Raw genomic sequence first — 26392 nt, 5'->3', positions numbered from 1 at the left:
TAAAAGACTAATCTCCAAGACAATTAGGTTGGGAAGCAAAAATTGGAAGGTGGAAGAAGAGTGTGTACAGTGTGCTAACGTTTTTGTAGAAGCTGGGCGCTAGATAAGAATTCATATTTGTATTTACCAGTGAATTCATATAGAACTCCTGGGAAAATACACAAGAAACACATAACAATGATTATTTATACAGTTGGGTTGATAAGAAACTTGTAATTATATACCAACACATAGACACACATTTTCAAAACTCAGTTCAAATGCCTCCTTCTCTAAGAGCCCTTTCTGCCTTCTGAACACCTTCGCTAGGCCATTCATAGACATGCTGTGTCAATATTAGACATCCGTGACAATACTAGAGAATCTATGCTCTTCTTTAAATCACCTTAATTTGAGCAGAATTATTTTTTCCACTGAGAAGAAGAAAGAGGAGGAGAAGGAGGGGGGAAAAGGGGTGGAGGGAAGAGAAAGGGGAAAGAAAATGGGGTGGAAGTTGCCACTTTCTGAATCTTTAGGAGGAGATTTTTAATGTTTTAACAAAAATAAGCATGAATTTTTAAGTGGTTGAGAATCAGTCCACTGCACTGCAAACACTTAGGGCAGGGACAGTAATCTCCAAGCTGTACTTATCACACTGCACGTTTATCATTCATTTATTTCTGTCTTCCCCACTGAACCATGAGCCCCTTAAGAGAATGGATTTTGCAGTTTCCTTGCACACAGTAAGCAATCCACTTGAAGGACTGAAGGAATTTGTATTTCTTACTAGAGGAAAAGTTGGCAGCTTAGAAAAATGAACAGTCAGATACACAAATCTTATGAGTTCTTTCTTATTTTATGGATTCTATGATGCATATGTTTTCACATTTCAGCATCTCTGAAATTCGCGTGGCACCACGCGATCCCTGATATACAAGCAGTAGTTATGGCTAGTCAGTCATCGCTGCCTGTGTCACTGCAACTTGGTGATAGCCGTGCATGCTGCCACTTCAATGGAGGTATGTGTAAGATGACCACAGAATTTGATCTTCCAAACTGAGACTCTTCTGAAAGTGAAAGAGCACACTAACCGGAGGGATGCCATGACAAGAGTAAATGGGGACATTCCCATGGAAACGTGGACAGAGGGTCACCTTAAGGGCACAAATTGTCAGCACCATGTATGTTAGATTTAAATGTCATTCAAAATGTCTTCTAATAGAGTACACTGTGATAAGTATTAAAGTTAAAAAACTGCATGTCCACAAAAAACACAGAAACAGCAATGGGACATACATTTTATATTACTAAAACAAATACTCATTTTTGGAGAAATGACCACAATTCCATGTTTTCTTACACAGCAAAAACTAAGTAAAGTAGATACCTCAAGTCCACAGAGGAGTGTTACATTTTGGGATGGAAAACACATTGCAAAAGCATGTTTTAATAAATATATTTAAATGCTAAACATTGCAGCTAAAGGCAGGAAAAATCATCACATCTTTCAAATTTGATGTAAGAGATTTCAAAGCCACGAGAGGCTCTGTGATCAATTCATATATCAAAACTATTGGCACTGATAGTTTAAATGGCAGCTTTTGCTTTCCTTCTCAGTGACAACACAAAGTCAGGCTGTGTCTTATAATTAAAGCACCTTAGATTCAAAGAGATATGATACTTTGTCCAGATAAATGCAAAAATCTTCCTCATCATGACAGACCAGGCTGTATGTATCTTAGAAGCTGCTTGTCGGGGCAGTTTGTCAAGTCCCCTCAGCGCCCCCTGCAGATGTGCTCAGGCCACGCTTCAGGCCCAGCTCCTGCCAGAAAGCAAGAATCCCTGAGTGGCCTTACCTACCTCTTGCACTTAATAAATGTGAAATAAAATCCTCATTCAAATAAAACCTACTGAGTCCACTTCTTGACATATATAGTCAAGCTCTCCACTTCAATTGCCACGTTCAAGATACCTACATATATGGGAACCTCATGATTCTAAAATCCTGGCATTTTTGCTAAACATGGTTAGGAAGAGGGTTTATTTTCATCCCTTCTGTCAGTGCTTATTCCCCTCCCTACACCATAGTTAAGGGACTCAGAGGCAGGTTCTTTCACCAAAGAGAAAGGTATGAGAGTCGGGGGTGGGAATGGGCAGGCATTCACCTTCTATACCACTATACCTGCTCTCTCAGATTTTTCCTAAATCCCTGAAATTCCCTCTAATGGATTCTGGGAATGAGCTCAAGGAATTGACTGGTGTCCTTCAGTGTAAAGTTCAGGGTCCAAGAGCCTCCTCAGGCCCTATGCACTGCTCAGCAAAAAAACTCATCTAGCTCCCCTGCCCCCAGAAAGACACTTGGAGCAATCTCATTGCTTCCTGGAAGGGCCTATGGGTGTCCCATATTAAGCGTAACCTGAGAAATAAAATAACTGCTTCCCCAAAGGCTTTTTTAGGCCATATCATTCATCCTTTCCCAGGGCGAGAGGTCAGTCTCCCCCTGAAGCATGCCCTGCTGCCAAAACAGCACCCCGCCAGCGGGGGAGGGGGCTCTTCCAGACCCCTCTTGTCTGTAAGGCCAATGTGCCTGCAAACAAAATGCCAGGGTGGATTTAACCATTTTTCCAGGAGTGGTGACCTGCTCTGATCCAGCAGGTCTAGGATAGCATTTTTTTCCCATGCGAACTGAGGCATATAGGCTGCCTGAGGTCCAATGCCCCTTCCAGTGGAAACAGTCTATTATCCATATTTTATTCTCCAACTGAGCTCCCACATGCCCAAATGCCAGAATATTTGCAAAACAGCTATTTTTGGATTCGAGGGAAAGCTTGCAACCATGAAATTAGCCACCTGTAGAAGAACGGGATGACAAGTGGCCAGGTCACCCTACTACTATAAATGTCAGGCAGGTTCGGTCCTTCAAATGACAAATCAGGTGACTTAGAGTAACACATCTGGCATCTTCCCTGCCCTTCATTGTACCTCAGGCCAGCTATTGGCTCTATTCTCAAGCCATCTTTACACTTACATGGCAAACTCTAGTGGTGAAACCCCTCCTCTCTGCTCAGTCTTCTCAGGATGACTATGCCTCTCCTGCACAGTGAAGCATGAAGCTGATGGAGCAGACCCAGAAACTTTCCATGGGGACAGATGCAGCCACCCCCTCAAGTGCCTGAGCCCCACCAATCTTCACACCTATCCAAGTGTAGGAAGGAAAGAAATATCTGTCTGCACGTGAGAATTCCACCAGGCCCACTGGACATGTGTTTGTTCATGCCTGAAAGGGGGAAAAAAGAAAAAGTGAGAAAGTTCCCTACTCAAACACTTCTGACACCAAATGTGTGGGTTTTCGCACACGAAGCAATTCTCCAGCTCTCAGTGGATGCTGACTGAGTGTCCTCCAATTAAATTAAATTCTGACACTTACTACACAGAGTTAGAGCAGACCCCACAGGTTAAGGGTTCAGTCCCATAAGACTTCCTCCCCATTTCAGACACCAATCACAAGTCCCAGGTTGTCACATGTACTTCTGGTTACCAGCTATAAATTGGGAGTTCCCATGATTCCTTCCTGAGGTTCAATAATTTGCTAAAACTGTTCACCGAACCCAGAGAAAGAGTTCACTTACTATTAACCAATTTATTATAAAAAATACAACTCAGGTATAGTCAAAAAGAAGAGATACACAAAGCAAGGGGTACAGAGCTGCCATGTCCTCTATGAAGGTATTACTTTCCCAGCAAGGTGTGTTCACCAACATTTAAACTTTTGGGCCCTGTAGTTTAGGGATTTTTATTGAGGCTTCTTCATATTAGTATGAGTAATTATTAAGTCAATCTCCAGCGCCTCTCCCCTCCCTGGAGGATGGGTGGTAGAGCAGAAAGTTCCAAGTATCTAATCATGCGTTTGTCTTTCTGGTGACCAGCTCCCGTCCTGAAGCTGTCCAGGAGCCAGCAAGTGTTGCCTTATTAGAACAAAGACATGCTTGTCATCCAGGAAATTCCAAGGAATTTAGTAGTTCTGTGTCAGGCACTGGAGTCAAAGACCAAATATTAGAAAAACAAAACGCTCCTAGCACCCCTATTGCTCAGGAAAATACAAGGGTATTAGGAGCTCTGTCAAGAACCAAGGGTAGAAACCAAATATATATTTCTTATTTTTGTCACGAGGCTCATTCTTTTCTCCATTTAAGAGGCATCTCACATGTTACTAGCACATTTCTCTTCCATGTCCTAGTAGAATCCGTTCCCTTCTTCTCCTGTACCCTGTAGTAAGGGTGTCCCTGGGTCCCTTTCCACTCTGTAAAAGGAGTAGAACATTTCCCCCAAACCACTAAGCAGCCTTAACTGTTTCCTTCAACTCTTTCTCACACATAGGCCTTGGAAATACTAGAAAGCCTTGGAACAAAGATACAGTGGGGAGGAACAGAGGTGGCTGCCCTGCGTCTCTCACACCTGCCCTCCACACCCTCACCTCCACTGTGTCTAAGCTCAGGAGCTACCCACGCCACACAGCAGGTGCCCAGCCATGGAATGAATAAGGAAGCTGATATAGAAACGTTGTGGTTGGGAGTATCTGAGGGGTGTTCCCGATACGAGATAAAGAACACAAATAGTATTCATGTCTGTGCTCTGTAGATTTATGTTTACTCTATCCAAACCTACCCTTGTTTTCCCCTCCTTCGCAGGCTGCCCCAGACCGTCATCGTACCTCACTGTGACCCAGCAATGCACCGGACTTCACATGTGCAGTGTTTCTGAACTCAACAACAACTGAACAAAACAGATAATACCCATCACCAACATACATCCTTCCAGCAACAACTAGCCACTCAAATCTGCCAAAGACTCTTTTCCTTGGTATAAGAATACAACCTTTTCTGGGATTTTTTTTAAATGTACTTAATTCTATGTAAACAATGCTGGAGTTCCATGCAAATGCAGCAAGTGTACGAGAGGGTTTTTATAGCATGAGCACGTATCTATTGCAAATCAATTTCCCAGCTTGACTACATTTCAGCTCTTACGATGACATTTAACATCTGCAATGCTTCTGCAGGGACATTTCTACATCAAACTTCCTCTAGAAAATCATCATGACTTTGAGTTTTGGGTACAGGACCAGCCTACAGGGTGATGGTTACAAACTCTTCAGTGTTGTGTTCTGATTTTTGAAAGAGAAAGGGGTTATATTTGTAACATTCCTTCATCATAAAAAATGATGCTATACTTCATTTTTTATGTACTGCTGCTCATACCCAGAAACCATTGTTTCTGATGGGTTCTATGGCAGAGTTCAGCATGGCCAGCACTCACTGGGGACCTACTATGTGCACAGCACCATAAACACAGTTAAGTACTGTGGGAATTTAGAGAAAAGGAGAGGGACAATCTGGCTGGGGGTTGGGGGTGGATATGCAAACGAGTGGCCAGAATGGAAAGCCACATGAAATAAGTGTCATTACAGAGATTCAAGCAAGAGGCACTGTTAAATGAGCCAGTGACTCCATCTTGGTGAATATACAAGCAAACTCTGGGGAGTAGATAGCATTTGTACTAAATCTTGAAGACCACTGAGTTATCAGCAAGAGCTAGAACTGGGGCTTCCATATTTATTAAGAATCACAAGACAAACAAATGAAGAAACGAAAACTCATAGACACAGACCAGAGTTTAGTGGTTACCAGAGGGAGAGGGGGAAGGGGGTGGTAGATGAGGGTAAAGGGGATCGAATACTATAGATATAGTGATGGAAGGAGAACTGACTCTGGGTGGCAAACACACAATGTGAGATACAGACGATGTGTTATAGAATTGTACACTTGAAACCTATTCAATTTTACTAACCTTTGTCACCCCAATAAATTTAATTTAAAAAAAAAAAGTCATATGAAGGGGAGGTAGAGGGAGCTTGTTTAAAATGTAGGTTACCTGGCATGCTCGCCAGGTATTCTGATTCAGTATATCTAGGATAAATGGCATTTTTTAAGCATTGCAGGTGATTCTGAGGCAGGTGGTCCAGGACCACATTGTGCACTGGCACAGAGGCTGTGTGGAGGGAAGAAATGGTAGACAAGAGGAAAGGTGGGATGGGCCCAGATCACAGAGAGCTTCGAATGCCATGCTGAGGAGGTTGGACTTTATTCTACCAGCAATGGAGAGTCACATCTGTGTTTTAAAATGGTTCTATCCTGCTTGAAATATTTAAAATAGTCCAGCCTCTTTTAAAAGTACAGTGTCTAGAACAATCTACATGTTGGAGGAATATACTAGAGAAATAGTAAGTTCATGGGCCAGCCCAGTGGCTCAGGTGGTTAGAGCACCGAGCTCCTAGCACTGGTGGCAGGCCGTGGGCTGCCGTGGGCTGCTGTGGGCTGCCGTGGGCTGCCAGGAGCGGCCGGTGGCCAGCATGAGTGGTCGGCAGCCTGCGAGCGCTGCCGCAAACAGCTGACTGACTGCCTCGGCCAGGGAAGAGCGCAAGGCTCATAATACCAGCTTGGGCCAGGAAGCTGTGTCCTACACAACTCGACTGAGAAACAATGGCTTGAACCAGAGTGGGAGCAGGGGGAGGAGGAAGAAGGGGAAAAAATAAAATAAAATAAAGTCAAGGAATTCATTTAAAAAACAGAAAAACATAGTAAGTTCACTTAATGATTTAATATTTTATTTTAATAGAGAGCTATTGGTTGGATGAGTAAGCAGGAATGAATTGGGATGACTGCTAGGGCACCTCTGCTTGAAAAAAAGATACAAATCTCGGAGGCTATAGGATCAGTATAGTTATGCTCTTCCTCTTTCTTCTCCTTTGCTTAAAGAAGTAAAGGAAACAGGTGCTGGAAACTGGGAAATTGAGACAAATTATGTGTCACCCGATTTCTTTTAGAAACGTAGCAACCCTAAGAAGTGTAGTGTATCAGTAAGAGAGGCACAGACACAAATGTCTCAAATTTGACTGTGAGTTAGAGCACCCTAGAAACTCATTTAAACTACAGATAGCCTTCCTAATGAGTGGGTCTCAAACCTTTGGCTTCAGGACCCCTTTCTTAAAAATTATCGAGGACCGCAAAGAGCTTTTTTTTAATATGACTTATATCCACATATATTTATATTAAAAATTAAAACTAAGAATTTAAAAATATTATTAATTTCAAATAATAAGCTATTACATGTTGCTATAAATAGCCTTTAATAAAAAATAACTATGCTTTCCTTATCAAAAAACTTTATCAAGAGGAGTGGCATTGTTTTACAATTTTGCAAATGTCCTAAATGCCTGGTTTCATAGAAAACAGCTGGATTCTCATATCTACTTCTCCATTCAGTCTGTTACTATATCACATGTCATGTAGCCTCTAGAAAGCTCCTCTGTACATTCAAGGGAGAATGAGAGAGAAAAAGGCAAATAACCTATAGTTTTATTATGAAATTAGTTTGGACTTCGTAGGATCTGAACCAGTCTCCAGGACCCCTGGGGATCTCCAGAACACGCCCTGAGAACAACTGCTCTCTAAATTCCACGGATCCGACATGTGATTAGGACATGTGATGCAGGGAGCCAGGTTGGAGGACACACTAGATGACACCCATTTGAAACCCTGAAATACCCAGTGTTACACAAATCCACACTGACTCGGAAGACGTCAGTAAGTAACTGTGTAGGATCAGGAGACAGAACCAACATTAGGTTAAGTTAGATCAAGCAATTGTGGATAAAGATGAATGAGGAAAATGTCAGAAAGTACCTAAAATTTGGTTTCTTTAAATTTTGCTCTAGAGGAGTTCACCACGTGACTGTGCATCAAAAAAGGTCCTTTTAAAAAAAACTCAGAATGTTTATTTTAAAATACAGCTATCTGGGCCCTACTTCAAAAGATTTTGTATTAGAATGGGGATAGGGGCTGGACAAAGGGAGTTTTAACCAACTCCACAATGTTTAGGAACCTCTGCTACTGATCATATGTTTAGGTATTGTTACATAATAAAAAGGCTATCCAATTGCATTAAGATGACATTCATTTTGATTTTTATTCCTAAATAAAAATGTCTTCCTGGGATTCCATCTATATCTGAAAGTTGGCTAGCTATTAAAAATCATTCCATAATCTAAATATTACAGGCATTGTACCTTTATTTCCTACTGGGAAATACGGGCTTTTTCATACATTCCATTTTTTAAAACCTAATTCTAAATTAAAGGGATAGAAATATCACTGTTATTCATAAAAAAGAATCAATTCTTTGTTTCCATAATAAACTTTTAAAAGAGTTTGTTCCTAATGGAAACTCATTGTTACTGAATAAAAATCTTCTGCAGGAAAAAAGTACCTTCATATATAATCTACATTGGGGATGCAAATTGTAGAGAAACAGACACCAAAGGATTTGCATTTAATCAAATCTAAAGCAAGTCATTTCAGAAGCATCACTACCATGCACAGAAGCCTTTCCCATCAGTATCAGGCTGACCTTTCCAGGAGATCAAGGAGAATACGCCATTCACCAGAAACCCTACATTGCCATTAAGAAGGAAATTCAACAGAACCATCCAGTATGGAAAGTGGTGAGTCAATGTCAATTATTAAAATTAGAAAAAAAAAACTTTAATAATCCTAATGTTTATTTTTGATATCACAAAATCATAACATAAAGCAAAGGACAAGGAGAAATATCCTTAACTCTGTCTAGGACATATAAAAATATAAAAACACAGACCAGGGACCAACAATAGAATTCTTGGTAACATTTTCATAATTCTAGTCACATTTAATTACTAATTGTTAGATTTACTTTGCTGCATAGAGTTTCGGTATTTACTTATTCTGAAATATCAACTCTATTGAACATTATTTTTATAAAGTGAGGACTTGGATATTAAAGCATTCTTTTTCAGTATAGTGAACTTTTACGTTAAATGTAACAACTTTTAGTTAACCTTCAATTTTAAGAAAAGTGCAGAAGAAGAATTCACATTTATGTAGAACCTGAAACAGCTTTTATTCATGCATCTTGCTTTAGGCTCTTAGGCTAAAAATGAAGGACTTTCCACATACAGAAGATAAGGAAGAGCTTGAGCCACTGCTTCATGAATTCAAACTATAGATCTTTCTCAGTTTGTTCACTCTGAAGATACAAATGTTAGTGTCAACATAGAATTTGTTTAGGAACAGATCTGAGATTAGAAAGTTAGCATTTTAAATGTGAATAAATAATGACAGGAGAAATATTTCAAAATGTGTTGTAAAATACCTTAAAAGAAAAAACAATATTTTTTAAAACATCACAGCTTTTCAAAGTCTGATCTCAAAAAACAAGAAGATAGCAAGAGCCATAAATGCATCTACGTTCTGCAGCATGGAATTGGTTATTGACAGAAATACTAAGGTTTGGGATCCTGCTATGAGGCTTAAAAGGTGGAAGAAAAGGTTCGCTGTGGATGCCTGCTGTATTGGCAAACCAAACTTCTACAAAATCCTAACAGCTTAACTAATTTGGCCTCACTCCTTTAAAAGTTTCAGTCTTTATTCCAGTTGAGGTTTCATAAGTGGTGTACATTGTTTTCTGCTTAATAATTAATATTTTGAACATTTCAAGATTGGTAGCTGAACTTGCCTTTCCTTGTATTCCCATGGAAGTTTCCCATAATAAAATTAATATGATATCATTTCCCCAAATCAGAAGTGGAACCACAAATGCTGAGCCTCTAGAGGGGGGGGACCTATATCAGATTCCTCAGTGGGTATCTGCCTCCTCTGGTTGAGGGGACTCTGATCCTCAGCAAGGCATGCTGAGCTGGGTTAGTGGCGTGAGGAGCTGGGCACCCACAGAGCCGAGCCACATGGCACACCAACACCCTGCATTGCCACTGGGCTGTTCAGAACTCATTCTTAGCACTTCCCTGACCCGCAGAAATAGAACCAGCATGGACACCATCCACCAATAAGCCGTCATTCGGGATTTTTATTATGCTCTGTCTTGAGTAGTAGTGTGCTTATATTCTGTACCTTGAGGGTCTACGATTCAGAGATACATCACCTATTATCTTAATTCTGCCATTGTCTAATGATGTAATTCAAAATACGAATTGTTCTTTTCTCAATTTACAGCATGGTTTTTTGCTGTATTTTGTTGTTGTTGTTTTGAACTACCGCTTTATTTCCATGTAACAAAAACCTGTTTAGAGACTCTAAACAGAATTTAAAAGCAAAAAAAAAAAAACGTATTCCAAAGAATAGAATGTCATCAAAAAATAAAATAAGAAGGTGCTTCAAATTCCACAAATGTATTTGATATTTAATAACTAAGAGCAGTTTAGGAATTACCTGTATTTTAAATATTCAATTTCAGAACATAGAGTTTGATTTGATGCAGAAAATGTTTACTTTTCAAAAACAATATGAAAGCAACAGCACCATTTACTTTACTAGGGGCCAAATTCAGCAAAGTAAACAGGAAGAATAAGGAGAGGATGTGACTGAGACAATTTGCTGCATATATATATATATATATATATATATATATATATATATATACAGTCATAATACTATAGTACAATTTTTTTTTCCAAATTCTAAAGGTTAAATTGATTCTTATTAATAAATTTGCTTGTATTTTCTCTCCGGAAACACATGTCTTTGTTTTCTCAACAACTGATCTGAATGCAAGTTTGTATCTAGAGCATTTGAATAAAAACTCTTCACCCTCTCCTGGTTTATGCAGGTGTGCAGTCTTTAAATAGACACAATGCACAGGGAAAACAATGTTTGGGAGAAGGAATACTGGTAACATTTTAAAACTCTAAACATCACTCCTCTCCAAAAAAGGAGGGCAGGGTAGGTTAAGGCACTGTCAGAATTCTCAAAAACATGAAGAATATTATAGATGACCATTTAAAGAATTTGTACTGTGTTCCATTGTTTAGTTACAATTTATTTTAATTCACCTTATGTGCTATGTAAACTGTTGGTATTTTCTCTTTTGTACCACAGCTTCAGAACATGGTTTATCCCCACTGCCCCTGTTTACTCACCACCAGAGAAAAGGTTTCATCCCCACCTCTTGTGAAATTGCTCTCCCACTTTTAAAAAAGATCTGTACCTTTCCAAACCTTATAGTTTTCTGGGCCTTCATTTTCCTTAGCTTCTCTGAGGCATTTTATTTACTTCAGAAGTATTTATTAAACACCTACTAGGTGTCAGCTACTTGACTCCACGGGTTATTCCTCTTTCTCTATACTCCCTCTTTCTTTCATTTCCCTGACTACCACTCTGGTACATTACCTGCCTACATTTCTGACCTCTCCTCCCCCTTGCCCCCCTCAACCTTCCCTGCCCCCTGCCTTCCTCTGAGCATCAGAACTGTAGCATTTTCCTGAGACTCAGTGCTTGGATTTCTACTCTTCTTTTGATACAAAGTCTTCCTTGGAGAACTTGATTTTCATAGCTTTGATTACCATAGTTTTAGAGCTATTTCGCAGATGTACAATTAAGCCACCACAATCACACTAGTTCCTTACCCTTTCTACATGTACCTTGCTCCTTCCTGCCTCTGCTTTTGCTTATGCCATGCCTGATGTCTGCAATACCTTTCTCCCTCCTCTTAACCCAGCCACATCCTTCTAAGTCCAACCTAAGTCCCATCCCTTCCCACAAAACGTCCATCAACAATTCAAAGTGTACTCTTCCCCTCCCGTACTCTTTCACATGTGAATGTCTTATTTCTCTCACTAAAATAGGATCTCTTTGAGTACATCTGTTATGTGTTCTAAACTTATTTTGCATCCCCTGTGGCATATATAGCCCCAAACTTTGCACTAAGTTGGTGCCAACTAGTACGTAAGACTGATTGTTTTATGACAAAACTTAAGAAGTGTTGATCTGGTTATTTGCCATCTCATGAACTTTATCCCTCTATTTATCACCATGTGGTTATTTGTTAAACTTATTTAGAATAGGTGTATTTCCTCTAGGCTTTTTGGCATACACATAAAGCATAAATAGGCATTCAAATTGAAATCATCAATTAAAAAGCCCTTCCGAAAAATAGTGAAACCAAGACTGCCAACACACAACAGATCCAGCGTGAACCTCTTCAACTCCCACCCTTTTCTCCTTCTCATTCCTAAGTCCACATCCAGCATCAACAAGTCAGATGTTCCCCTTTTTGCTCAGCCAGGGTTGCCTAGGCTAGACTTGGCCCCCACCTCCACAGAAACCATATACAGTCCTTACTCTTTTGTATACCTGTTGTTCTCAAACTTCAGAGAACATCAGTCTCCTGGAGGGCTTATTAAAATACAGATTGCTGGGCCCCCACACCTAAGCTTCTGACTCAGTACTTCTGGAGGAGGACCTGAGAATCTGCATGTCTAAGTTTCTAGCTGCTGCTGCTGGTCCAGAGATCAGACTTCAAGGACCACTGTTGTGTATTCTCCCTTTGACTTGTCTATCTGGCTTTGTCCCCTGCCGTGTTCTGACATTTTGTACTTGAGTCACTCTCCTACACCAAGCTATTTCTAGGGGCACTAGAAGTGTCTTAGTCACTCGGCTTTCCACCCGGTCGCCACTCTCCCCTGCTCTTCTTTATTCCAGTTTCAGTGGCTGAGAGCCAATTTGTCCCTTGATCCCAGTTTCTTGCTTCCTTTTTAAAACATACTTCCACCATTTTCTCCCTCTTTGCTAAATCTTTAGTCCCTTCCTCTGTCCTCTTTTAATATCCTCAAATTTAAATATCCTCAAATTTAAATACCCTCAAATATCTACCCATAGGTAGATATAAAAACATAAGCAAACCTCTCCTTGACCCTGGAGTTCCCCCCAAATGATCATCCAACCTCCTGCTTCCCTTTCTCATTCAAACTTCAATAAGAAGTAGTTTCTTTCCCTGTCTCCACCTTTTCCCTTGACATTATTATCTGTAAGGGGAGAGTATTGGGAGAGGAGATCAGACATATGGAACAAGATGCTAGCTACCCAACACGTCCAAAATTGCCACTGCTGAAGTCTAACACCAACACTGAATTGAAAGTATTGGATGCTTTGCTGTCTTCATCTCCCTGGATCATTCTGCTGCATTTCATAGTTTTTCCTTCTTTCTTGAAATCTCTTCCCCTAAATTCTGTGATGCCTTATTTCTCTGGTTTTTCCTGGTTCTTCTACAACCATTTCCTTCTTCTTCTTCAGAGGTCCTCTCTTCCTCTGACAACTCTTCAAGTGGGGATGTTCCCCAGGCTTCCATCTTTAGCCATTGAGCCCAGAGCTTTCCAACCAGTGTGTCAGGAATTGGCGTTGTAGGAGTTCTCAAGATATTGATTCTCACAGCCCTTGGGAGTAGCATGGCCTGTTTATTCCAATGTGCCAGATACATTGTCTCTATGTGTGCCATCAAGGGCCTCTACCTTTCAAACTGTTCCCAAGAAATTTCGTTCATTCTCTTTCTTGGTTTCATTACCATCAACATGCTGGCTCTGGACCTTATGTGTTCCAGACTAACCCCGTGGTGGAAACTTGAGAATCACCCTTGAATCTTCCCTCTCCTTTCCCTCCCACATCTAAATAATTTCCAAATCTGTCTGCTCCTCGCTCTATTTATCACTACTCTTGCTGGAATTACTCTAGAATCCCTGCAGTTTTGTGATTCTTAAGTCCACCCCCTTCACACAGAAGCCGGAAAAGTCTATCTAAAATGCAAGTCTAACTTCACTATGCCCATGCTTAAAAGCCTTCAATGGCTCAGTACTGATAGCATGAAGTCCAAACGCCTTTGCACACAAGAAACTTCATGACTGAGCCCTATCCACTTCGTTTCCGCAGGCTCACTTCCTACCACTACCTCCTTCACACTCCTCTTTCTACTTTTGCTCTCTATGCCTGAATGCTCTTGCCCATTTTGCCACCACCACACACCCTTACCTCAGTTCAGGTGTCACCTTGACATCCTTAACTCCCTCCCACCCTCACAAGGCATTGACACTTTCTGTGTTTTTCCGAATATCCTAGTCATATTTCTCTTGTACTTAGCACATTTGCATTATAATTATTTTGTAAGTATTTCTCTCCTCCCACCCAACAGCACACAATGCCTGGTACAGAAAATACTCAGTAAATAATTGGTGAATAGCTTAGGCTTTCCTAAGAGAGAAGACATCACACACAATTCTAGGAACACTGATTCCTTTGGAACAAACATAAGGTCATTAAGCTTCAAATCTGAGACTGATTTGAAAGAAGTACTTCAAGTCTCTTTAATTAAAAGATATATAGACCAAATCCTGTCAAAATTAGACCCAAAGGACCATTCAAATAACTTTATTTTGCTGAAATCAGATTGTGTGTGGCTTTATTTGAATTAAATAATACATTGTCTTGGAACCTAGATATTTTTTCTCCTTCATTTTGTGCAAGAATTTTGTGTGAACTTGGTAGTTTTCAAAGCATTTTCCCGTACATATCTTCTAAAACTCTGAAGGATTATCATACCTTCTTTACAGATGAAAAAAACGGGGCTGAGGATCGTGATTTTCCAAAATCAGTGACTAATGCATGGTTGTGTAGTACCGACTCCCAGGCCAACAGCCTTTTGTATTCAACGCATCACTCTGTCTGTGGTTTGGGTTTGGTTTCTTCTTTTCATTCTCTTTGTAATGAGATTTGACTCCTAAATCAAATATACCCAGACTATCTACAAATTCAACTAGAGAATATTTTTGGTTATATTCTTAATGCATATAGATGCATATGTTAGTATGTTCCGCCACACACACTGATGCTGAATTCTGTGCCAGCTGAAATGTCTGGTACGCCAGCAACACTTCAATGAATTGAAACCATCCAACCTTCCACAGAACACCAAGTTCAGAGTTAGAAAATATCTTATCATTCCTCTAGTTCAACTACTAATTCAGTGCTTAAATACTTTCTATAATAATCCAAACAAAAAGTTCTCCTGTCTTTGCTGGATCATCCTTAGTGACAAGGAACTCAGTCTCCCTAGAAGCAATGTTGCCAATTTCAGAACCTTGAGGAAACATAGTCTGTTATCTCTCTGTCATTTCCTCAGGGTAAAAATGGCAATTTTTTGTGGTCATTAGAGCTACAATTAGACCTACATCTGGACCTCAGCTACTAAGTCACCTGACAAGTACCTGTGAGAGCTTGGCAAAATAACTTAGCCCCCAACATCAGTTTCTTCATCTGTAAAATGGATCAAATGAAATAATACATGTAAATTGTCAAGCCCTATAATATGTTCAATAAGTATATGTGGTAAGTGCTTAATAAATATTTGTTAAAGGAATGAATGACTCTTCCCTTATCCTTGCCTAGTTTCAACTCAGCAACTCCTCATGTTGAATCACTGTATTTTTGAAAATAAAAAAATACATAAATTAGTACAGTAAACAGAAACAAATGACTTTCTTCTTAGGAACATAATCTTCTTAAAACAGTCCCATTGACCTGCTCACCACTTCAGGTAGAAATACTATGCAGCAGGAATACTGTCTCTCTGTAACCTGAATCATGCAAATCTAACTTTGCATCATGTAGTAAGAAGCATGATTTCCAATTGTGTCCAATCCCTGATCTTGTGATAGAAGCATAAATTTTAAGTATTCCTGGAGTAAATCTTGACAAACCAGAGTACCAAAAAAAGAGGACATTTTGAAGAGCTGTTGTGTAGAAGACGGAGTAGTGTTTCACTTACGCAGAGCTTGGATGAGTTTCTGCCAAGGCCCAGGATGGGACTGAATGACCTCTACTGAAGTCACTTCAAATTCAAGTCTATCATTCTAACGAGAAAATAGCATCATAATTGTCAGCCCTGCATACTTTCCTCCAGAGGTTACCCTAATCACTCCATCCGCATTTGATTGTTACTATTCCATCTGCTTCAGTCCCAGGAGACTACAGCAAACGAGTGTATCAAGGTGTGCGAGTGAAGCACACAGTCAAAGACCTACTGGCAGAAAAGCGATCCAGGCAGACAAGCAACTCAAGATTTAATGTAAGTCTCAATTTGATACAGTCTGTAGTCTTTGGGGCTTTAAGTCCTCTATTAAGGTTAGTTCTCCCCTCTCTCTTTATCTACACACCAATTTCTCACCTCTTGAGTCTGGTATTCTCGATCACAAAGCCCTCCTTCAACTGGCACAAACAATAGAATTACTATTATTAACACTACGGCACATCTGTCAAGCCACAAGCAAACATTCCAAGATCTCTACTAAGAACTTACTGGCTGGCAATAGTAGCAATGAAAGAATAATGTGTCCTCTTTCATTTCCCCCAGTCAGGAATTAACAAAGGCTCAGTTGGTGGAAATAATGCTGGCCTTCATCCACGTTATTCTAAACCTGATAAGAGAACTTAGAAAAATCCTCTCTGTAAAATGCAAAGTCAGATAGTAAAGTCCTAGTAGGAGATGTCTTAAATCTAAAACATCTATCTGCCATCCATGTCTTCATCAATAGCACCATTCTATGCCTAAAACATTTATGTACCTGCACAAAATGATTCTAGAATAGAAATAGCAATTGTCTGTCAAAGATGGGTATCTAATCAGTTTTCTATTAGGTAAAATATAACAATCATTATTCTATTAGGTAAAACATAACAACATGAATGTCAGGCATCTGTCCTGCTGGGTGCAGGACCTGAGAGCAGAAGGCCAGGAATATCTGAGACAACCATGTACAGTACCTCGAATTCCTAATGTGTCTGCTCAGTGGGTGCTGGGTCTCCCAGTGTGTCTGCTCAGAAATTTGGCACCACGGTCAATGCTGTTCTCAAATCAAACTTGTAGAATTTATTTCAAGTGAACAACCCCAGATTCGATTCCTCCCATCCAACAACACCTTTTCTGTACATTTGCTGCCTCCCTTTCTTTTAAACCATCTCCTCTCTTCTAGTGCAACAAATGGAGCTTAGCTGATAAAGAGAAATCTAAGTAATTGGCTCCTTGTCTGCTCCTAGTGCAGTGTTTCTCATAGTGTCTGCTCAGAATCATCAGTGTGTGTTAAAAATATCCAAACCAATCTAGCTGAGAGAGAGAGCGCGCGAGCTAGAGAGAGAGAGAGGGAGAGAGAGAATTCAGAGTCTTCTTTCAATGAACCACAGCTTCATGGAAGTAATGTGAATTGCTTGGCTGCCACTATAACTAAAATTGTGAAAACTCCAGGCATGCTGTCAATTAGGAAGACACGAGTCACAATGAGGATAACACCATAAACGAGGAGCAGATACTGTGTCTGCCTGATGTGCGTGAGGATATAACTCACTCCTTGGAGTGTCATCAATGCCTGTATGCAAATGATAAGGCCCTATACCCGACAGAGTTACATAAAAATACAAGAAGGTATATATCCAAATGGTAGATATAAATATAGTTTTCTTTAAAACATTGCCTAACATAACTTCTTGTTCAAGATCTGTGACTATCACATAGTGTGTTTTCTTCATTTTTGATAAGTTTTTACTTTTAAAGAGCTACAACAACATAAGCATAATTAATAATAAGCCACATTATTTGATTTAATTTTAACATGCAGCTTCCTGGTCCCTGTCCCATGTCTATTAACACAGTTTTTGGGCTGGATCCAAGGAACGGCCATTGGTAACAAGCTCCTTTAAGGTGATTCTTTGCCATGGAGCAAAGAGCAAAGCATCCAATCCTCATACACCACAGCCAAGGCTCTTATCGCTCCCCAGATATGAATTTATTGAGTATTTCTACTGGCCCCGTGACACTGAAAGCACTAGACTGAATGCTAAAGACAAAAGACCAGCCAGCATGGCCGTGTGATATGAAGTCTGTATGATATGAAGTCTGTAATGCTATTTACATAAGGACAATTTAAAGTGCACTTCCTTCTGTGTTATCTCATTTGATAAACACACTAATCCTGTGAGACTGATATTTATGGCGTTTCCCATTTAACAGATTAAAAAGTTGAGAACAAAAGAAAGGAAGTGATTGTTTTCGAGCTGCATAGTTAGCAAGTGACAGGTTTTCTGATTTCTAATTCCATATTCCTTTTAAAAGGAAAGATCAATGTGGGCTAGAGTGGAAAAATCTCAGATCCATGCTTCTGTCTTCATTTGAGCTGCCATAACAAACTACCACGAACTGGATAGCTTACACTTCTCACAGTTCTGGAGGCTGGAAGTCTAGATCAGGGTGGCAGTATGGTCATATTCTGGTGAAGACCCTCTTCCAGGCTGCAGACTTCTTGTTGCGTCCTCACATGGTGGGAGGGCCTAGGGAGCTCTCTAGTGTCTCTTCTATAAAAGCATTACTCCCATTCATGAGGGCTTTGCCTTCATGATCTAATCACCTCCCAAAGTCCCCACCTCCTAATACCATCTCGTTGGGCATTAGCATTTCAACATATGAATTGGGGGCGGGGGGACACAAACATTCAGATCATAGCACATGCAAACAAAGAAAATCAAAACATAAGAAAATATATTATGTAGAAAGAACTTCTAGTGCTAGAAATGTGCAAACCAGCTCTGACTATGGCACTTATCCTCAGGCATCAGGTGCGTCGGCCGTATGAACTTAGCCTTAACCTCATGTTCACATACATTATCCAATGTATAAACGCTGGTATCTTACTCTCATCCTCACTTCAATGACCTTTTAAATTTGGGTAATTAAATGCATATAAACTCGAAGTGTGGTTATTTGGACTTTTAGGTATCTCCAAGAATTGACTTGACTGCCTACCTGCTTATGTTTTACCTACTCAACCACTATTCTAGAATACCTGTATATTCCAAGAAGGATAGCATATTCATTAATCATCTACTCTTAATGACCTATTTCTGTGCCTGTTGCAAATGCAACCCAATGAGCAGGAATCCTGGAGACTTACATTACTGGCAGGCACTTTGGGGGGGCTCTAATTGCAAGGGTAATACTGAGACTACCTCTTATTCTTTATACCAATGCACTAGGTGACAATGAGTCAGATATCTCAGATCATTTCTTAAAAGCTATCCTTAGATGTTTTCAAAATTTGCTACTGACAACATAGACAATAACCAGTCAAAGGCTAACGTGAGGAGATTGGAAGCCCTACCATGCAGTTTCACCTTACATATTGTGCTAGGCCAGAAAAATGAACCTCCCAACATCCTATGTCAGATCCCTGGACCCTCTGAATGTTGCCTTATGCGGCAAAATTTGTGATAAAGTTAAGAATCTTGAAAGGAGACACTTACCCTGGATTATCCGGGTGGGTCCCAAATGTAATCGTTTGAGAGACACACATACAGAGGTGAAGACACACAAAAGAGGAAGAGACAATATGATGACAGAGGCAGAGGTTGGAGTCAGGCAGCCCCAAGTCAAGGAATGTAGACAGCCACCAAAATCTGAAAGAGGAAAGGAATGTGTTCTCCCCCGGAGTCCCACAGGGAGCACAGCCCTTCCAACACCTTGATTTGGATTTCTGGCTTCCAGGTCCGTGGAAAATAAATTTTGGTCCTTTTAAGCCACCTTTTTGTGGTAGTTTGTTACAGCAGCCCTAGGAAGCTAATACACATAATACACCCCCTGAATGAGTATCCTTTAGGAAGCTCCTATTCGATGTCCAAATTGCTGCCCCGTTCCTCGTGGCAATACTTTGATAAGTTTATACTGGCTGTGTTGTTCCACAATTTCTGTCAAGGACATCTGTTTCTGATACAATGAAATGTTTCTCACATCTTTTCAGTACGAATTAAAGGAGGCGTGGGGGATATCCCTTGCATCAAAAAAGACTTTCACCAGACTGGATTTAAAACCAAACCGCTTCTGTACATTGTAACCATAACTCTTTGGTTTCACACTATTATCATTGATATCTGTTTTTAAGTAATGGCTTTTCTCTTTCTTTCTCATGTTTCTGTTATTCTTTACTATACTACTAGGTCTTCTACCAGAATATTTAAGATACGAGCCATTCACCAACATCTAGTACCAAAAAATGTATCATTAAACTTTTGATGTAGGTTTATGTTGTATTTTTTCAATTACATTATTTCAGTTGAGTTCAAAAAAAGCTAATCATTGAAAAATGTTAATAACATCACAAAATTCAATGAACTCTGAATTATCTACAGTAAAGAAAAAAGAGAATAACAAGAAGAAGCTGCAATATACACCTAACAACCACAAGTTTTCAGTTTGCTTTGAAATTCAATGAAAGATTTGCAGGCTATTGAGCTTTCTAATCAAGTTTTTCTTAAGCTATTACAAAGACTGATTTAAAATCACTGAATATACAATAGCTGGCATGAGGGAGAAAAATTTTAACTTGCTGAGTAGGATAAAAATCAGTTTGTAATTAAAATTAAGTAGTTTGGGGAGATTAAAAATTGGCCTGGGAATCAGGGTCTGATGTTCAATCTAATTTTTTGGTTTATGGACACGCTAATAACTAGCCTGCTCTGCCCATTCATCAAAATGCTATAGTGAGGAACAATAGAAAATAGCTATGAAAATTATTTTAATATTCTACCTGAAGATAAGGAAAAATAAGTGAAGATTTGTGGTTATTTTGGAAAGTCTGAACTGAGGAAAATGTTGAGGAGGTATAGCCCAAGTGGGAAATGTATTTGGGTTATATTAAACTTGAATTATACCTATTATACATATACAGACCAAAATTTAACTTTTTCCACTTGGCATCATTCTTTTATGCCAACCTCAAGTCTTTGCTTCTCAAATCATAATTACTTACAATTATTTTCTCTTTCTATATTTTCCTGAATCCTTACATTTAAATTAGCTGCTAAAATCTCAAGGATACATAGGTTAAGACCATATTGTCAGCTTGGCATCTTGGTTAAAATCTTTCCTAATTATTTTTGGGAGGAAACCATTGTAAGTACAGAAAGAAGATGACAATAGTATATACTAATGGGAAAATTTGGAGGAACAGACGGTAAATAGGTGCCATATCATGCGTTTATGGCACAGAGTAATTGAACATGTTTGATCTTTGTTGACAGGTGTAAACCCTAACTGCAGAACAGATGTGCATTGCCTAGCTCCATCCCTAATAACTGTCTGTCTTTCCATCAGGACTGCTAGTTAGAAGTTTGTTTAGTTATATATCCAGCTGCTATTTTGTGGCACCAATCACAGGCATTCTTCAGTTACTTCCCAGTGTAAACATTGTGATGTCCATATCTGTGATTTGCATTTGGATTTCTTGAGAAATTTAAAAAAAAAAAAAAAAAAAAAAAAACCACAATTGGAAATTGTATATTGTAACATCTCAGAATGTATTTGATTTCCCTGAAGCTTTGGAAGATGCATCCAAGACATCTCTTCCATACCAAAAGAGAAATTGCTCCTTCTTCAGTCTGTTTGAACCCCTCCTTCTGGCTATCAGTGGTTTTGGGCAATTTTTTCTCCTTTCTGGGCTTCAGTTTCCTTATCGGTAGAAGTAGAGAGTTGAGTCCCTCCCATGTCAGTATTCAATTTTAATACCCAAACTTTAAAAAGTTTATCCCATTCCTTTATCTTCTTTATTATTGTTATTCATGTTTCAAATGTTCCCATCTCACTGCTTATGCTGTAAAATAGATCTGACTTTCTGAGAATTCACTCATACCCATGGTGAAGCATCTTTGAACTAATGTTTCAGCTCACTCTACCATCTGGTAGCTACACTTAGGTTGCATGAAGTTCATCATCTAAGACACTGGCAGCATAGCACGGTAAAGAGTCTGGGCTCTGGATCCAGATGACCCGAATTCGAATCCCAGCTCTACCATTTGCCGACTGTACAATAACTTAATCTTGTTGTTAAAGGAAGAAAATAGTACCGCCTTGCAAGGTTATCATAAGGGTTAGATTTAATATTTGTCAAGGACTTGGCACACGGTTATGTGCTCAATCAATGTTATTGCTATTAAATACTGACTGAATGCAAAGAACATTTGAATTCAAAGTGATGTAAGAAATTATGCGACCTGAAGAAATGTACAGTCCAGCTGTGGAAGAACAAATTACACATGAAATAAGTAACTAAAAATAAAAAGATGGGTTTGCTCCAATCTGAACGTGTGATCATGGCCTTCAATGAGCACTGTGGGGGTTCAGAAGAGGGTGAGCAAAGCGTGGACAGGGTGGGTGGGAGAAGACTTTTTGGAGGAGGAGGAGTTTTGAGCTAAAATTTGAAAGTAGAAGATAATTCAGGTGAGCAGTGAGGAGGATGGAGTCCAAACAAAACACATGGAGTGGTCTAGACAGAGAGGTGGCACTCTGTTGTGACGTGCAGCGGGGGGACCTATTTGGTCTGCAGGGTGAAGTGAAAGAGACGGGTGAGAGTTCTGGCCTGGTACATGACCCTTCAAACTTCAGTTCTAGTCTTGCCTGCTAAGATCTCTCAGATATTCTCCTTTACTCCCAGAGCCTCCAGGATATTTATCTGCTCAAATATTTATTATGTTGCCCTATAACTGCTTGTTTTCTTAAATCTCTCTCCCAACAGATTAATGTCTTTCAATTTCCGTTTATTCCTTTTGGAGTCTCCAGTCCGGGAGAAATAGCAGGGTGATAGAATGGTTAAGAGCTTGCGTTTATGAGTCAGACAGACTGAGGATCTGACTCTATTGTGTGAAAGTGGCCTAATAGCTCTGGGCCTCAGTTTCCTCCTACGCAAATGGGGATAGTGACACCACCATACAGTTGGCATGAAAATGAAATTAGATAGTGTATATGAAGCCCCTGGTACCGCTGTTACATGGTATGTTGTAAGTGCTTGGCAAAAGGCAGCTTTTATAGTTTTTATAGTACCTGGAACATGGTAGCACTTAATGCCAAATAAGCGTTACAATAAAAGTATGCTGCATAAATGTAGGTATCCACAAGACTGTGGCCAACTCTGAATAGCAGCCTTGGGCATTAGATACTCCTGTTTTTATTACTATAGATTCTAACATTATATAAGTAAGTCAAACCATTAGAAAGGCCACTGGGTGACTTTTGTAGGTTTGAAATATTGATTCACTGTGAGGAATGAAACAATAAAACAGTAGAAGCCACAGTTAGGAAACTTATTTTTATTCTGACTCAGCAATGTCACCCTCCTCCATTCTGCAAGATAACATGGCTAGAGGTAAAGTTCCAACTTGGGGCGTTTCATTAAGATAAATTCAACTGCTCCCATTCTGCAGTCATAAATATCCAAAGACTTAACCACTCTTGGATAACAAATCACGTATTACACTTATGCATCATGGGCTACTATTATATGAAAGCTTCAGCCTCAAAAGGCAGGAGAAGGAAAGAAAAGTCTTAACATTTTAGTCAGGATTTGCCACCTATTTTCCGACTTAATGAGCATGTTACTTTTTTAAGCCTACATTACCTCTACTACAAAGGATCATATAATCTCATGAGTGGTGCAGATGGGAGGAGACTGGTTCTCATAGTGTTTTTAATGTGTCCTCTTCTCCCCACTGGGTACAGCTTTTTCTCTTCCTGACTTCATAGCTTTACCTGACTTCAGAGCATGTCCCATCCACATGCACACCTACCCCCAACCTCCGAGGCCAAGCTAAACACCCTCTTTCTTCCGAGAATGGTAAATCCCCTTTCCTCTAGTTCAACTAGACTCTTGCAGATTGAGGTTGCAAAGGAAATAGGGAACAGAAAAATCACATAAAACACCAGAACAATTATGTGACATGTCAATGTTGTGACACTAACTGGTCGAAGATTGGCATGGGTGGGACAATTGGGATGACTTCTAGGACTGGGTCCCCTTTCATCACCTCAAATTTTCTCTGAGATAAATAATAATTCTTGAAAATAATAGCTCCCATTTACTTCTGAACTCTTAAATAAGAACTTCACAAATATTTTCATTTATCCACATTTAAATGTATTTCATTTATCAACAAGAAGCACAACAGCCTTAAGAGGGTGGCACTCATCTATTTTTCAGATGCAGAAACTAAGACTCAGAAAGCAGTGAAGATAAGATTTATGCCCAGGTTTTTTGAACTCCAAGGTCTTTACTTTACCCAATGTACTGACTTCTTAAATTTATATTTCTGGTCCAGGGAAGAACTAGCTTTGGAATAACCACTTTGCTCAGGTCTTCTGCTCAATGCTCATCTCACCCTTCACACTCCATACATGATGTTGGGCCCCAGATATGACTTTTGTTCACTCTCCACCTCATGTCTGTTTTCCGCAGTGATTCTGTAGACTGCTCAGATGATGCTACACCCAGCTCAAATCAGAACCCAAACCTTTCTTTCCTCCAATACCCAGACGTCTAGATACAAGTTCTTAATTTCCTTCTAAAATCTATCTGTAGTTTTGTACCAGAACCTGCTTTCAGGTTATAGCTCCTCTCTGCCATTCCCCACCACTCCTGGACCCCTTAGTCTCTTAGGCAATTCGTGGTACTTGGCCTCCTCTGTAAAAGAGGAAAACATACCATTCTGACCTTGCAGAAGCCTCTTTGCTGTTCTCCTAAAGGTCCCTAGGGCCTGCCTCCCCTACCCATTTTTCACTGACCTTTTCTTCTTGCCTGAAGCTTACTCTCCTGCTGTACCTTCTGATGAAGTATGACTTCTTTTCTGAATATTGCCAAGCTGACCTGAGAGGCTGGTATCCCATGACTCACTCTTGGGACTGGAGGTAGAATGCAACTTCTCCCACTTGAGAAGGCAGAAACCATAATCAGCTCCCGTTTGAGTGCCAGAAGAGATCCCTGAGCCCAAGAAAACATAGACCTTACCAGCTCCATTGATCTCCTGTCTCTGGTGATCCACATCTTCGATGCTCTCCCAACTTCCTTGGTGTCCAGCGTTCACTCATAATTTTATACTTTAAAGAATCACGTGCATATTCTTAATAAATATAATAGTGACTAAGAAAAGGGGAGGGTAATTTCCTTATGCTCTTATCTTCTTATTAAAGTATGGGAAAAGATGGGGTGAGGGTGACCACCAATGGGCTCAATTCTTAAGTACTAAGCCAAGTTTTAGTAGTCCATATAAAAGACATATATGGGAGCCTTTACTAATATCAAAATTTAATTTTAATCAAGACATACCCTCCAAACCCTACTAAAACTTGAACAATTTATACATTGTGCTACTTCTCTTCTCTAATGGTGGTGCTAAACAACAATGAAAAGGCCAAAAGAAGAAAGAAGCAGGACGTAAATAAGGCTATAAACTGATTATTCATGCCTTAACTGAGTTGGCCATACATAAATTCAAGGACAAAATCACAGCTATCGCAGCCATCACTGTATTATCAAATCTAAGAACAGAGCACATATATGTTATGTGGTTAGAGCAAGGGTAGGCTTTGGACAGACATCCCAAGCTCTGAAGACATATGAATGCAAAAGTCTGTATCACTGCCATCACAAGAAATGTTCAAGCTCTCTTCTGATTTCTTATAATTTACCATAAAAATTTTTTGTCTCTTCTACTCTCATAAACTGAACCCATCCTACAATGTGTTCCAGCTTTAGTAAGATTTTCACACTTGCTTGGGCACAGCAAATGGTCATCAGATGGCCCAGTATGTGTCTACCTGCTTTGCTTTTGTTTTATTTCCCTTATACTGTTTTTATTTTATTTTTTTTTTAGCAGTACCTGGTATCTTTGTATGCAATTACTAAATTTCTTGGGAAAACCATAATTTTTCTTTAATAAATACACCTCATTTGCCCTTCCTGCTTTTTTCGCAATTGTGAGCAGAAAGATGTATTTATTGGTAATATTTTCAGGTTATTGATAAAGGGAACCTGTGTACCCTAACACACTTTTTTGCTAACTCTCGTAGCACAGTGCTTTGCATACTGCTTGTTAGCATTGCCAACTAACCCTCTTCATGAGGCCAGAAAGAATTAAATAAGAAAAAAACATTTTCTGAGCAGGTAATGCCTTGTAAACTCAAAATGCCAATGTTTGAACACAGAGGTACACATTATATCCTTAGCATTCATTTGGATGAATGTTCTACCTAAGTCTTTCAAAATGTCCCATTGTCTGACTTTAATTAGCCCTCTGTCCTGCCCTGTTTAGAGAACTGAACCACATTTCCAAGGCTTTCTATGTTCCCCACCCAACCACCTGCTCCTTCACAATTGGAGAAATTAATAATAATAATAATAATAATGATAATAATAATAATAATAATAATAATAATAATAAAGGTGAACCTTTTGCAAGCAACTTATTTTTTCAGCTGTACTATTGGTCCTGTCGTTTCGCTTTGTATTTTTTTAATGTCATGAAATTTAAAATATTTCCTGGTGGGGAATTTTTTCACACAGCTTGCAAAAATAATCAGGTTTGCAGCACAACAGCCGTGGCAAGTCCATCTGGCAGGGCTGAAGTTCTGCAGATTCTGTGACGGCCAAAGTATGCAGGACCACTTACCAATGTGC

At 39.6% G+C, this 26392-nt stretch overlaps 1 protein-coding gene across 1 annotated transcript in view; it reads left to right on the top strand.

The window, feature by feature from the left end:
• Positions 1–925: 925 nt before the first annotated feature.
• Positions 926–26392, top strand: part of POU2AF2 (POU class 2 homeobox associating factor 2) — a 41371-nt gene continuing 15904 nt past the window's right edge. Inside the window, exons 1-2 of the mRNA XM_074337067.2 lie at positions 926–998; positions 15869–15978. Coding sequence (XP_074193168.1) covers positions 926–998; positions 15869–15978 — 183 coding nt within the window. The remainder of the gene's footprint in view (positions 999–15868; positions 15979–26392) is intronic.

The sequence above is a fragment of the Rhinolophus sinicus genome, chromosome 14, assembly GCF_057876585.1.
Source record: "Rhinolophus sinicus isolate RSI-liver-muscle chromosome 14, RSI-T2T, whole genome shotgun sequence".
Classification (NCBI taxonomy): Eukaryota; Metazoa; Chordata; class Mammalia; order Chiroptera; family Rhinolophidae; genus Rhinolophus; species Rhinolophus sinicus.
This window is presented reverse-complemented; position numbering and strand designations above follow the sequence as displayed.